Below are 12,668 nucleotides of genomic sequence, written 5' to 3' on the forward strand. Positions count from 1 at the left end.
CGGCCGAGGCAAAATGGCGGTGGACACCGCGACGGAGCTGCTGTTTTTAGACACGTTCAAGCACCAGAGCGCGGAGGTAACGTGGCGGGGTGTGCCTCCTTCCCTCCCGCCAGCGTCTTGCCGCCCGCTCCTCGAGCAGGGCCGCGGGCCGCAGAGCCGCGGCAGGGCCGAGCGGCGCGGCGCGGGGGCTGGCCTAGGCCCGGCGCGGTACTCGCCTCAGCGGGCGGCCGGGCCCGTGCAGCAGCCGCTGGCCCGGGTGCCCGCCGAGGGGGCGCCTCCGCCGCCCGGCCCACCTAGCCCGCCAAAGCCTTGCTGCRGCCCAGGGCTCCGCGGTGCCCGCCGCTTCGGAGCGTCCTGACAGCCCCGGGCGCCGCTGGCAGGGGGCAAAAGAGAAGTATGTCCGTGGGGAAGAGGCGAAGACTCAGGCTTTGGGAGCTTAGTACCCTTCCCTTTTCTCTTGCTTAGCGAAAAATAAAGAGGAGAGGCTCGCTGAAAACAAAGGGGATACACTGGTTTGAAATGTGTGCGAGGGAAGATGTCAGGAAGACAGCTACATCCTGGGAACTTGTGAGACACATGTGCCCCTTTGCTGTTAGTGAGCATGTGTGTGAGACATGCCTGTAGATTTAGGCAGCCTGCCTGTATTCATGTGCAGCAGGAGCAAAACGAATATTTCAAACTTGCTTTAATAATGGGAGATCTTACGTGTTTTCCACTTAGGGGCTGTAGGGATCTTGAGCACCCTCAAAGCTCTTTGTGTTACAGCAGATTTGCTAAGGGTTTTGTCTGTTGTGCTGTTCAGGATGGGACAARGGTAGTGTAGTTTGCATGACCGAGATGAGGAAGACCATAGAGAGGTGTTTTGCGTGTGGGTAGGCAGTAGGGAAAGAAAATGAAGTATTTTGAACTAATGCTGCCGTAAAAACAAACCAGGAGTTATTTTGGACTTAGGAACACRGAGACTGAAATGTATTTTTAAACCAGCAACTTAAAATAGCAATGAGTAGGAGACCCCAGCTACTTCTGTTCCCTTCTGGGACAGCACATTGTCTTAATGAAGTTTTTGAATTGCTTATAACTTTCTGGCGCTTCTGTCTTTGTCAATGGCATCTTCTAATCCTGAACTATACTGAACTTTCACTAAAGAAAAAACTAAGTATGTTTTATATATTATAGAAAAGCTACCTTGTCATTTTAATAATTTTCCAGCTAAATGGGTTGTGAAACTTGCTTTGGAAGTGGCATTTACCGCAAAGTACTGCTTAATTTCATGATAAAATTATTTATTTGGTCTAGCTGTGCATTTTAACATCCGTTTTGCAGCCCTCGTGTAATTTTTTTTAAAATGCTTTAGAGGAAAGGTGAATAAGATTCAGTTGTGGTCTTGATGAGGTTGCTGGTATGTCTTGGTAGTAGTTCCACATGATTTAACCGGGAATGCATCTTTGGCAGTGCTGCTGGTGGTACAGCCTTCTTAGCCGTATGTCTTCTCCCAGAAATGTGGCTCATACTTGATGCATATTCCCTTTTAAAGGCAAAGCAAACGGTTCCCATAGCTCTCTTTATCATTGATTATAGCCACTCTGTTCCTTTGAATAATGTGCATTCTGTTACAGCATGTTGTGCTTTTGTTCTACCATCCTGATGGTAATATGTCAGCCCCTAGGGCAAAATACTATATTTGCATATCAAAAGATGTGTTTCTAGAATTCTAGTAATACGTGCCCCAAAGCACACACTTCAGCATTCTTTTAAAAACTTTACTTTTGATTGTTTCCTCATTTATTAGCTTTCTAAAAATCCTAGTACCTCCTTGCTTTATTCTGATAATTTTATGGGTTTTTTTTGCTTTCTAAGATCTTCTTCTGTGAAAGATGTTTTTCTGTGAAAGCTATATAATTTTTGATTGCAGATCAGATTTTTTTCGTTTCATTTTTTTTAACTGTGTTGGTAGACAAATATTGGTGGAGGCTTTTTTTTGCTAGTGCATTCTTTGCTAATATAGCATTGGAAACAGTCAATAAGAAATGTTCTTCTGAGCTTGTGTTTAAGAAATAATCTTTATGTGCTTAAGGTTGGACATATTTAATTTCCCTATTTTATGATTTTGTAGATAAAAATTATCTATAAATGTAATAATATCTAATATAATGAATTTAGTGAGAGGAGACTTTCAGCATTAACTGCTTAGTGGCTACTGCATGCAGAGTCAATGTGACTTTTTGGTTGCTTCCTAGTTTGCTCAAACATAACTTTTAGGAGTGCCAAAGTGTAAGTTGTCTTTATATTTGCCATTTCTATGTTGGAAATGGAAATGTTATTTCCAAAAGTGTTCAAGTGTTGTTACAAAATCAGAGAAATAAACATCATACATGATTTTGTATGTTTAAAAAAACAGTAAGTACAGTAAGTACAGTATCATTAAGGTTTCTAACATTATGTTCCCTAATCTTTAAAATTAGAATACACACAGACACAGACACACACACACACACACACACAGTTTCCTTTGATTATGAATTTGATATAGTTTGTTAAAAGGGAAACATATACTCGGAGTCCTTTTTTTTTAATAATGTATGTTCAAATTTTTATCTTTACCAACATATCTTTCTACTAAAAGAAATCTATTGATGTTTAAAAGATTCTTGCAGGTAAAAGGAACTGATCATGAAGTGAAGTAATAACATTTTCTGTGAAGATGATATTAAATACAAGAAGTGTGAGAAGTTTATCTAAAAAAAACCCACTTTCCTATTTAATAGTCAAAGAAGTTATACTCTTTACAGAGACACATTTTATAATTATTAGAGTTCCACCTTAATTTGGCTCTCTTTTAACAAGAAATGTATGAGTACGTTATTGTGTTTCCATTTTACATTTCTTAGGCTTTCTTTGTTTTTTGCAGCAAAGTACCAATATTGATGTAGTTCGTTTTCCATGTGTCGTTTATATAAATGAAGTACGTGTCATTCCTCCAGGAGTAAGAGCTCACACCAGTTTGCCTGACAATAGAGCTTATGGGTAAGTGAAAGAAATGAGGTGTCTGACTCAGATATGTCTTTCTATTATTGTGTTTAGAACTTGTATATCTCGGTAAAACTTTTTATGTAAAAAAGGTAAATTACGTTCATGTATATGTTGAACTTGTAATCATTTTTGGGAATTACTTTAACAATAAAAGTTTTTTTTTCTTGTTTGTCCTACTTTTATTCTGACTAGGAGCTTGATGGGTTTAACTTTTGCCTTTACTTTGTTTCTAGAGAGACATCTCCACATACATTTCAACTGGATTTGTTTTTCAACAATGTCAGCAAGCCAAGTGCCCCTGTTTTTGATAGGCTGGGGAGGTATGTAGTTCCCAGATTACTTCATGATTTCATTGTCTACATTTTATTTTTCTTCATGAGAATTTTTGAGTACAGAAGATGCACAATGGAAGATATGCATCTCCTATGCCTCTTGTTTGGTTTATCTTTTCCTAGTATGTATTCTTCTCGCCCTTTTCATCCGATCTGTGTGGGAGAAGCAGATGTTCATGCATAAAAAATGAGAGTATTTTGTTATTTTTAAACTGACAGTACTCTTTCAGTCTGTGTATGTTAAAGAGAAGTATTTTATTAAAATAAATGTTTTTGCACTCTTGATAATTAAGCATGTATATTGTTCAATGTTCTATTATTAGCTTACCTGTTCAGTGCTGCCATGCTTCGTTTCTGTAAATGTGCTTTTTATTAATAGAAAAATAACTTTGTACATTTTACTTAACAGCCTTGAATATGATGAAAATACTTCAATTATTTTTAGACCTAATGCAAAGGTAATGCAGTGTCATTTAAACCTCCTCCTCTTTTTTTACGTCTGTCATTTGAGTGCAGTATGGTTGTGCATGGTGTGGTAGCACTGTGTAAAGCATTTGTTGCTTAAGAGTGTTTAAGACCTTATTCTAAAACCTGCTTGTAGTTCTAATACTTATTACTTTAAAGCATGCCTTATAGGTGCTGTGTAAATTGCATGAGTCTTAGATTATTTGTTTGCTTGACAATTCTTGTTGAGATTACCAAGAGTAGTGTACATTACTTACCAGCAATGATAAATTAGAATGTTATGGCTGCAGGGCACAACCAAGCGCGTCCTCTTCAGTTCTGTTTGAGTTTATTTAATTCCGGTCAGTGTTTGTGTGACTCATGCTAATTTTTTTATGAACTGGCTGTAGTAGATCAGGCAATACGTTGCAAGGAATTGAATGCTGTTAGAGAAAGATCGGTCATTTGTTGTAATGATTGATACATTTAAAGTTTTCTCAGTTTTCAAAATGCAAGGAAAAGAGATAGTGTAATGTTCCATTCTCGTTTCTTGCTTTTGTGCAGATACTGATACATCGATTTTAAAACAAAATAACTTTTCTGAAATTCTCTTACGATGTTTTCAGCTGCTTTTTCTTTTAAAAAAACAGGTCAACACAGATGGATTGGTTCTAAGAGGCTGGTACAACTGTCTGACTTTGGCAATATATGGCTCTGTCGATAGGGTAGTAAGTCATGACAGGGAATCACCTCCTCCACCCCCACCTCCACCACCTCCTCCCCAGCAACAGCCTGGTTTGAAAAGAAACCCAAAACATGGTAAGCCTGTTAGCATTAGTGGGAAGAAGACAGAGATTTTTTTAAAAACAAAATTACATTATTGCATCTGAAAAAAGCAATTCTTTCACATTTGAGATTTCATTTGGCTTATTTTGCTAACCTTATATCTTTGTCCTTTATTTTTCTTTTTTTAGATTTATGTTGAATGGTTTTGAGTAGATTTTTTTCTAGTGTTTTTTTTTGAGAGTGGGTTAATCTGTTGCGAATTCCCTATGATAGTCAAAATTAAGTATTTTAATTTGTGTGAACTAATTAAAATTTAGATGATAAATCTCTTTACAAAAATTTGTAACAACAAAATTTCAGTCATGATTAACTTTCCTTTTGTGACCTGTAGGCAATAATATTACAGAAAAGTATTTGCTTGTGTTGATGTTAGAATGGCCATGAGTGATTTCATGAGGAAGTTTCTTTGTGCTTTAATTTTGTTTTTAGACTTAAAATTAGAACCGTCTTGTCCAATGTAGAGCTRTCATGCTGCAGAGATGGGAATACACTGTGCTGTAAAAAATCACTTGTAGATCAAAGTCTACAGAGATCACTTGTAGATTTTTTCTAAAGTAACTTCAGTTATTATTAGTAGTTACAATATTGCTAGATGTTGCAAGCTAAAAATGGCAATTATCCACCTTAATTTTAACTCAGTGTTATATTAACAAACATCTGTAGTGTTAATAGCTTTGCTGTTCTTCCTTATATCAGAAATGATTTCAGAAAACTCTGTCAGATATTACTTTATTGAAATATAGCTGAGAAATAAGGGTGCTTTCTAATGAGAAGTATCACTGAAATACTATAATGAACCGTTTCTATGCCTGTGATTCCTTTAAATACAATATTTATTTTCACAATAAATACAGTAGATGGGGAGAAGGAAGACCAGTTCAATGGTAGCCCTCCAAGACCACAACCTAGGGGACCAAGGACACCGCCAGGCCCCCCTCCTCCTGATGATGATGAGGATGAACCTATGCCAGTGTCAGGTAGGATGAGAGCAGACTGTTTTATCTGCTGCATATTATTACTTAGTGGAAGTAGAATTCTGCATTCCTATCTTGTGGTATGTTTCTTGTCTACTTCTACTGCTGCTGGACAGGTTGAGTTTTAGGAAAGAGATTTGTAAGAAAACCTGTTGGATATGTTAAGTTGTATCCGTTTAAGAGTTAGTACATTTGAGAGTATCAGCTGTTGACCAATACACTGATTGATCATATTTTATACAAAAATTCTGTTGACTTTGGTATTTATTATCCTCCTCCATCCCTCTGTTTGCATTATCTGCTGAGTTCTCTGGGCCCCATATCTGCTAAAAATGCTAAGAACTCTTTACATTATTCTTGTAGTCTTACTGAACTAAGTAATTGATGTTAGTGTTCAGTCAAATCATCTCAAATTTTCTCAGGATGTTCTTTTTGTATCTCCACTGCGTAATGCTTAAGGTCTATTATTGAGCATTAAATTTCAGAGGATTACTCTTATTTTTGTATATTTTTCTTTTTTTAGTGGTTGGGGAAAAAGAAGATGATGTTGATCACAGGGAGGATTACTTTGAGCCTATTTCTCCTGATCGGACATCCATTCATCAAGAAAGTCAATATTCTGATGAGGGAGAAGTGGAAGAAGATCAACCAGAGGAAGGAGAGGATGAAGAAGAGGATGTGGATGTTGAGGAGGAGGAGGATGAGGAAGAAGACGATGGGCATACAGTAGAGAGTATTCCTGAGGAGGAAGAGGAAGAGGAGGAAGAAGATGAAGAAGAGGAGGGTGAAGAGGAAGAAGAAGGTGAAGGTAAGTAATCCTGTAAAAATCAAATAAAAAAAAAATCGGTTTATAAAATTTTGATGGTTCTATTGTTGTGATGGCTGGGAGTGAAGAGAGCTGGGTCTCATTTTGCACTGGTCACTGCACCACTGCATTTATGGTTCTGACATCTCTCAAGGAGAACAGTGTTTTGCTGTRGAGTATTTATTCCTTTATGGTGAATCTTCCTGTTACTTTCTATAAAAAAAAAAGGAAAATAGATGCAACTTTTATAGGTGAGAATTAACCTGGTTATTTGATTTGTTAAGAAAAAGTGGAAAGCTGTGGTACAAGCAATTTCTAAATTAAAAATAAAATAAAATTGTTTAACTCACCAAGAATGTGTATTATTTGCCATTAATCTTTATGTAAGAATGTCAGTAATCTCCTTGAATTATCTAAAGTTCCTATCCGTGCTCATGCAAATCTAACTACACATTTTATGATAGATACATCCTAGAAAGAAAATGAGACAATGTTCTTGTTATGATGTGTATCCCAGTTAAATGGACTTTTGTTTTCTGTGTACGTTTAAGTGTCTCAGTTGTTGTATAACAAGTATGTTAACAGGGGGATTCACTTACAGCTGGAGAGAGAAAGCTTCCTCTACATTTAATGTAGGATTGTTTCCTAAATTGTTCTTTTAATTTAGTTTCAGCAGTTTCTCAGCATTTATAAACAAGGTTATCCATAGTTGATTTTATTTCATAAATTAATCTTTTTCTTCTTAGGAGATGATGGATATGAACAAATCTCAAGTGATGAAGATGGAATTGCTGATCTGGAACGTGAAACATTTAAATATCCAAGCTTTGATATTGAATATACTCCTGAGGATCTGGCATCTGTGCCTCCTGTGACATATGAGCCTTTTGAAAGGGAGCTTGGACCACTTTTATACTTCAGCTGCCCTTACAAGACTGTATTTGAGAATGAAGTTGGTAAAATAAAGGACCAGGACCCAGAAAAAGAAAATTCAGGAGTGGTGGAAGCCTCAGTTAAGTTAACAGAACTGTTGGAATTATATCAAGAGGAAAGGGGTGCGAAGTGGGTCACTGCATTAGAAGAAGTTCCAAGTTTAATAGTAAAAGGATTGAGCTACCTGCAAGTGAAAGACACAAAGCAAGGCTATATTACCCAGCTAGTAGACTGGACCCTGCAAGCATTAAGCCTTCAGGTAGCTCTCAAACAGCCCATTGCTTTGAATGTCCGACAGCTGAAGGCTGGGACGAAACTGGTGTCGTCATTAGCAGAATGTGGGACTCAAGGAATAATGGCACTCTTGCAGGCAGGAGTTATTAATGTGTTATTTGAACTGTTGTTTGCAGATCATGTATCATCCTCCCTTAAACTTAATGCTTTTAAAGCTTTGGATAGTGTTGTTAGTATGACTGAGGGAATGGAAATGTTTCTAAGAGGTAGTGTAGATGTACATGAAAAAAGTGGTTATCAGAAACTCCTGGAACTCATACTGTTAGATCAGACTGTGAGAGTGGTTACTGCTGGTTCTGCAATTCTCCAGAAATGTCACTTCTATGAGATTCTKTCAGATATTAAAAAGGTGGTTGACCAATTAGCAGAGAACACTCCTTCTCTTCCTAATCACACTGAGCCAGAGCAGGACCAAGACTTGACAGGACTGGACAGAACCAACCAAGAATATGAAAAYGATGTGGAGGCTCCTATGGATATGGATCATCTTTTGGAATCTTCTAATATAAGCGAAGGAGAGGTGGAAAAGCTTGTTAGCCTTCTTGAAGAAATCTTCCATTTGATGGAAACTGCTCCTCATACAATGATTCAGCCACCTGTGAAATCCTTCCCAACCATGGCACGCATTACAGGCCCTCCAGAAAGGGATGATCCTTACCCTGTCCTGTTTAGGTATGACAGTTGGAAGTTCACTTTCTGGTGTGTCTCCCCCTCCTCCCCCCCAAAAAATTTGCTATAGATAATAATTAGAGATGACCTTGTTGACTAACACTTTTCTAGATTTTTTTCAGTTTGTACTTTACCAAAGGATTCTGTGTTTTTCTCATAAAAGTCAGAGAGTTGAACAATTAATGTTAACTGTTGATTTGTTGGCTTTCAATCAAGTCAACAGTGCCTGTAATGGAAAGTTAACATTTTGTTATTCCTGGTACTTCAGTCTCACTCACAGATCCTAACAGCTGTGCTAGGTGCTGTACAAGTGCATAGCTGAAGATTGTTATGGATCTGGAGTTTTATTGCTTTGTGGTCTTGGGATGTGTCTATGCACATGGATAAAACCAAACTGGAATATCTCTGACTATATGCTGAACTGACTAGATATGTAATCCAGACCTTGTTGGAAGTCACGTAGTTGTGTCAGCATATCTTGCTGTTTCAGAGCATGGGGAGAGAAGATGAGGCCTGTCTGCATTCAGCTATATAAAAATTAACATTGGTTAATTCTTTGTTAGAAGGTTTCTATCTAAACATTCTATCTTAACACTCGTAGCTTTTTTTGATAGTAGCAGCGTAGGTCAGAGCTGAATATAAGTATTTAAAAGAAAGCAGCTTTCAAAGTAACCCCTTTCATATGCTTTAATGGTTGTTTTYTTAGCACATTAAAAAACTACAAACTCTGTGTTAATAATAATTCAAATACAAGAGATTTAATAGAAGACAAAGGGGGTTTTGTGTAATGATAAGGTGGTTCAATGTTTGTTTTTTTATAATTAGTTCTTTATATGTCAAGGATTTAGCTCTTGTAGGTATTAAAGCAATTATGTTTTATGATTAGAATTTTTTTGCTACTTCATAACTGGTTGTTATTTTTCATAGTCCATAGAAGAGTAGATACTGAAGCTCGGAAGCATATATTCTTATATTCTGTTACTGTATGGTGTTGACAGATGGTTGTAATATTACTGATTCTTTTCCTGGACATTTTTGCAGATATCTTCATAGTCACCATTTTTTGGAATGCATTACTTTGCTACTGTCTATTCCAGTGACAAGTGCTCATCCAGGTGTGCTTCCAGCTATACGAGATGTATTGCGTTTCCTGGCACAGTCGCAGAAGGGTCTTCTTTTCTTTCTCGCTGAGTACGAAGCAACAAACTTGTTGGTTAGAGCGCTTTGTCAGTTGTCTGATCCGGATCAAGAGGAAGGTCTCCAATCAGACAGTGCAAATGAGGATACTTTTGCCCTGTGGCTCCTGCACTCAACACAGACTTTACAGTGCATTTCTGAATTATTCTGCCACTTTCAGCGGTGCACAGCCAGTGAAGAAACTGACCATTCGGATCTGTTGGGAACACTTCACAACCTCTACTTGATTACCTTTAACCCTGTTGGACGATCTGCTGTGGCTCATGTATTCAGTCTGGAGAAAAACCTCCAAAGTCTTATAACTTTAATGGAGTACTATTCCAAAGAAGCCTTAGGGTAATTTATGTATTTATTTACCTTCTTTAGTTTTTTATATTTAAAAAGTGTCTACGCCTAAAAATAGTTCAGTAAATCTAAAAAGCCTTTAATTCTGTTAGACCATGATCTTTTTACAAAAACTTTTAAGTGGAACAGCATAATAGAAAGTCAGACCTGTCATTTGTAATCAAGTACCTAATGCCCAGAAATTATGTAGGTCATCCAGAGAGGTGCTATGATGTATGTCAGACTTTTGGCTCATAAGAAAAGATTAATAAGCAGAGTTTTCATTCAAGCATAACTTCTGACTGTGAACAAGGCCTGGGGAAACTGAGCAGTATGAGAAATACYGGTTGCATTAGCTGAGACTTAAAGAAAATCTTTATCCTTGTTTCAGGGACTCAAAGTCTAAGAAATCAGTTGCTTATAATTATGCCTGCATCCTTGTTTTGCTGGTGGTTCAATCTTCCAGTGATGTCCAAATGCTGGAACAGCACGCAGCGCCTTTGCTGAAGCTTTGTAAGGCAGACGAAAATAACACCAAATTGCAAGGTACAGTATATGTCATTATCAACTGAATTGTTTGAATGTATAGAAGAAACCTTTTATGTGTGGGTAATTGGTACTTCACAGTCATCTGGTCTGGATAATGTATGTAACAAAATTCCTTTTCCAGCTGCATCTGTTTAGTTGAGTCACAGAGAAGATGTGTAATTCTTTTCTGTTAATGAGAGTTTAATAGGAAATTCTTTCTAGTTAAAATATTTTTCAAGTGATATTAACTGCTCTGAATTTTGGATAATTACAGGAAGTTTGCAGTTATTTCTGTGTTGAAAATAACTTAGGGCAGCAAGTTTTAGTAAAAATGGACTAGTCATTCAGTGAGCTGACTTTTCCTTGTTTCCTTTGGCGATATAGACTGTAGACTAAGAAAAAGAATGTTCCTGGAACTGTTTTGTGGCAGCTAGACCAACTGGCATGGTCTAAATCCCTATTACCAAAACCTTTGGCCTCCAGATTATCTCTTAGAGACATTTGCTGGCGTGTGGTGACTTAGGTCATGCCTGAGTTATTGGGAATGGAGCTGGTCAAACACAATGTTGCTGGAGACCATTCTGGCGTATGAGCAGTGAAGCTGTGGTGTGCAGGGATTCTCTCTGCTGCTTAACTGACTAGTATAAATGTACCATTAATTTCTCCCAAAGCTTAAATGCACTAAAAGAAATCAGAACTCTTTTTAAAGAGTTTTAGTGTGATTTCCTCTTCTGCTGGGATCTTACTCTGTTTCTCTTTGCGTGGTCATTAGACCATTTCATGAGAAGAGGAGCTGGTTTATTAAACCAAATCATGAAGTCAAACTGAAAATCGTTGTCAGTTCCCGGCTGTTTGACCTTTGAACCTTCACATTCTTCTGAATATTTTTTTTAAGGAACAATGGGTTTTGAAAAGTTGCCYAAGAGGTAGGGACATTCAAGTTCTTTTAGACTAAGAGTATATCAGAGGATTTGTCCTACCAGCAGGGATGGGCTCCATTTGGGCACTTAATGAAAGGCTTGGAATTAGTTTTTAACAATCTGCTGTGTACAACAAGGGAAAYGTACTTTGGTCCTTGTCTTTTTATTTAGTGATAAGTGGGACCCTTAGTGTCCTTTATCAGGTATGGTTAATCACAGATAATACAAATAATAAGCTGAAAATTATTTGACTGTTCAACTTGATCTGAGCAGAATTTTATCCATGAAGAAGAGATGGATCGACTATTCTGAAGTCTTACTGTTTTTGGTGATGCTTTTCAGCTGGCTATGACTACAGTGTGTTCCTCAAATTTCACATTTGGGCTTAGCACCTATTTTGTAATTTAAGTGTATTTGTATTTCAAAAAGTTCTATGTTATTAAATGCATTGACAAGATATTTGATTAAATGTAAATAACTTTTTATTTTTTTCCCCAGAGCTCAGCAAGTGGCTTGAACCTTTGAAAAATCTTAGATTTGAAATTAACTGTATTCCAAATCTCATTGAATATATCAAACAGGTCAGTAAAATACTGATAGTGCTAACTTTTAGTGATGTCCTATGATCTTGCACTTTTTTAAGTTTAGTATTTATCTTCTCATATGTGTACTACAATGATTGCTTAAAAATGTATATTCAAAACGTAAGTTTTTATTAAAGCTTATGCTCTAGGCCACTTGTTGCCCTCGCTTATCTTAATGGAACCAAAACTAAGGTAAATATGAGATGCAAAGTTTATCTTATGCAAACTATCAAGATATAATTTGGAAAAATAAACAGATCCTTTTTATATATACATTTTTCTCTATTCCAAACACTCATGTAGCAAAACAAAATATAAAAACTTTGATTTAAATGATACAAATTTTTGGTTTACAGTGTGTTCTCATTAGTTGAAGAACTTTCAATGTTAGATCTGTTACTAGATAGTGATCAAGAATAGCTGCATTGCTGTGATCAAGATAGAAAAGGTATGTTCTAATTTATTACAAAGACTGTAAGCAGGAGCTGACCTGAAAACCACAGATGCAAAGAAGAAATTTAAGAATTTAATTAGAAAAGCTGTCAGGTCATCCAGCAATGTAGTGGGGATGAAGAGGCATTCTACAGTTACGTGGGGAAAATATATATATATGTATATATATAAAATCTATAAAATAATAGCTTGTTTCAGTGTTCAAAATTGCACTGCTGCTCAACTTTTTTTGGGTGGAACTGTTGTGGTTGTCTCAGAGACACTATAACTGCTTGATTTTTGGAAGAGTTTGGCTAAAATTACTGGAAGTTTTTTTACCTATTCTGATTTTTTTT

The 12,668-nt window shown here is 36.9% G+C and overlaps 1 protein-coding gene across 3 annotated transcripts in view; it reads left to right on the plus strand.

Annotated features, from left to right (window-relative positions):
* The first annotated feature begins 6 nt into the window (after positions 1-6).
* The window catches only part of VIRMA (vir like m6A methyltransferase associated), a 29,803-nt gene continuing 17,141 nt past the window's right edge, over positions 7-12,668 (plus strand). For 2 of the 3 annotated variants that reach the window (XM_085305059.1, XM_085305140.1), the window contains exons 1-11: positions 7-76; positions 2,909-3,024; positions 3,264-3,350; positions 3,772-3,820; positions 4,457-4,625; positions 5,507-5,629; positions 6,150-6,434; positions 7,178-8,330; positions 9,369-9,860; positions 10,240-10,394; positions 11,795-11,877. In XM_085305059.1, coding sequence (XP_085161185.1) covers positions 14-76; positions 2,909-3,024; positions 3,264-3,350; positions 3,772-3,820; positions 4,457-4,625; positions 5,507-5,629; positions 6,150-6,434; positions 7,178-8,330; positions 9,369-9,860; positions 10,240-10,394; positions 11,795-11,877 — 2,775 coding nt within the window. In that variant the 5' untranslated portion in view covers positions 7-13. The remainder of the gene's footprint in view (positions 77-2,908; positions 3,025-3,263; positions 3,351-3,771; positions 3,821-4,456; positions 4,626-5,506; positions 5,630-6,149; positions 6,435-7,177; positions 8,331-9,368; positions 9,861-10,239; positions 10,395-11,794; positions 11,878-12,668) is intronic. The other variant, XM_085305221.1, reaches the window with a different exon arrangement.

The sequence above is a fragment of the Rhea americana genome, unplaced genomic scaffold (genome assembly GCF_003343005.1).
Source record: "Rhea americana isolate MKP2758 unplaced genomic scaffold, rheAme1 scaffold_0, whole genome shotgun sequence".
Taxonomy (NCBI): domain Eukaryota; kingdom Metazoa; phylum Chordata; class Aves; order Rheiformes; family Rheidae; genus Rhea; species Rhea americana.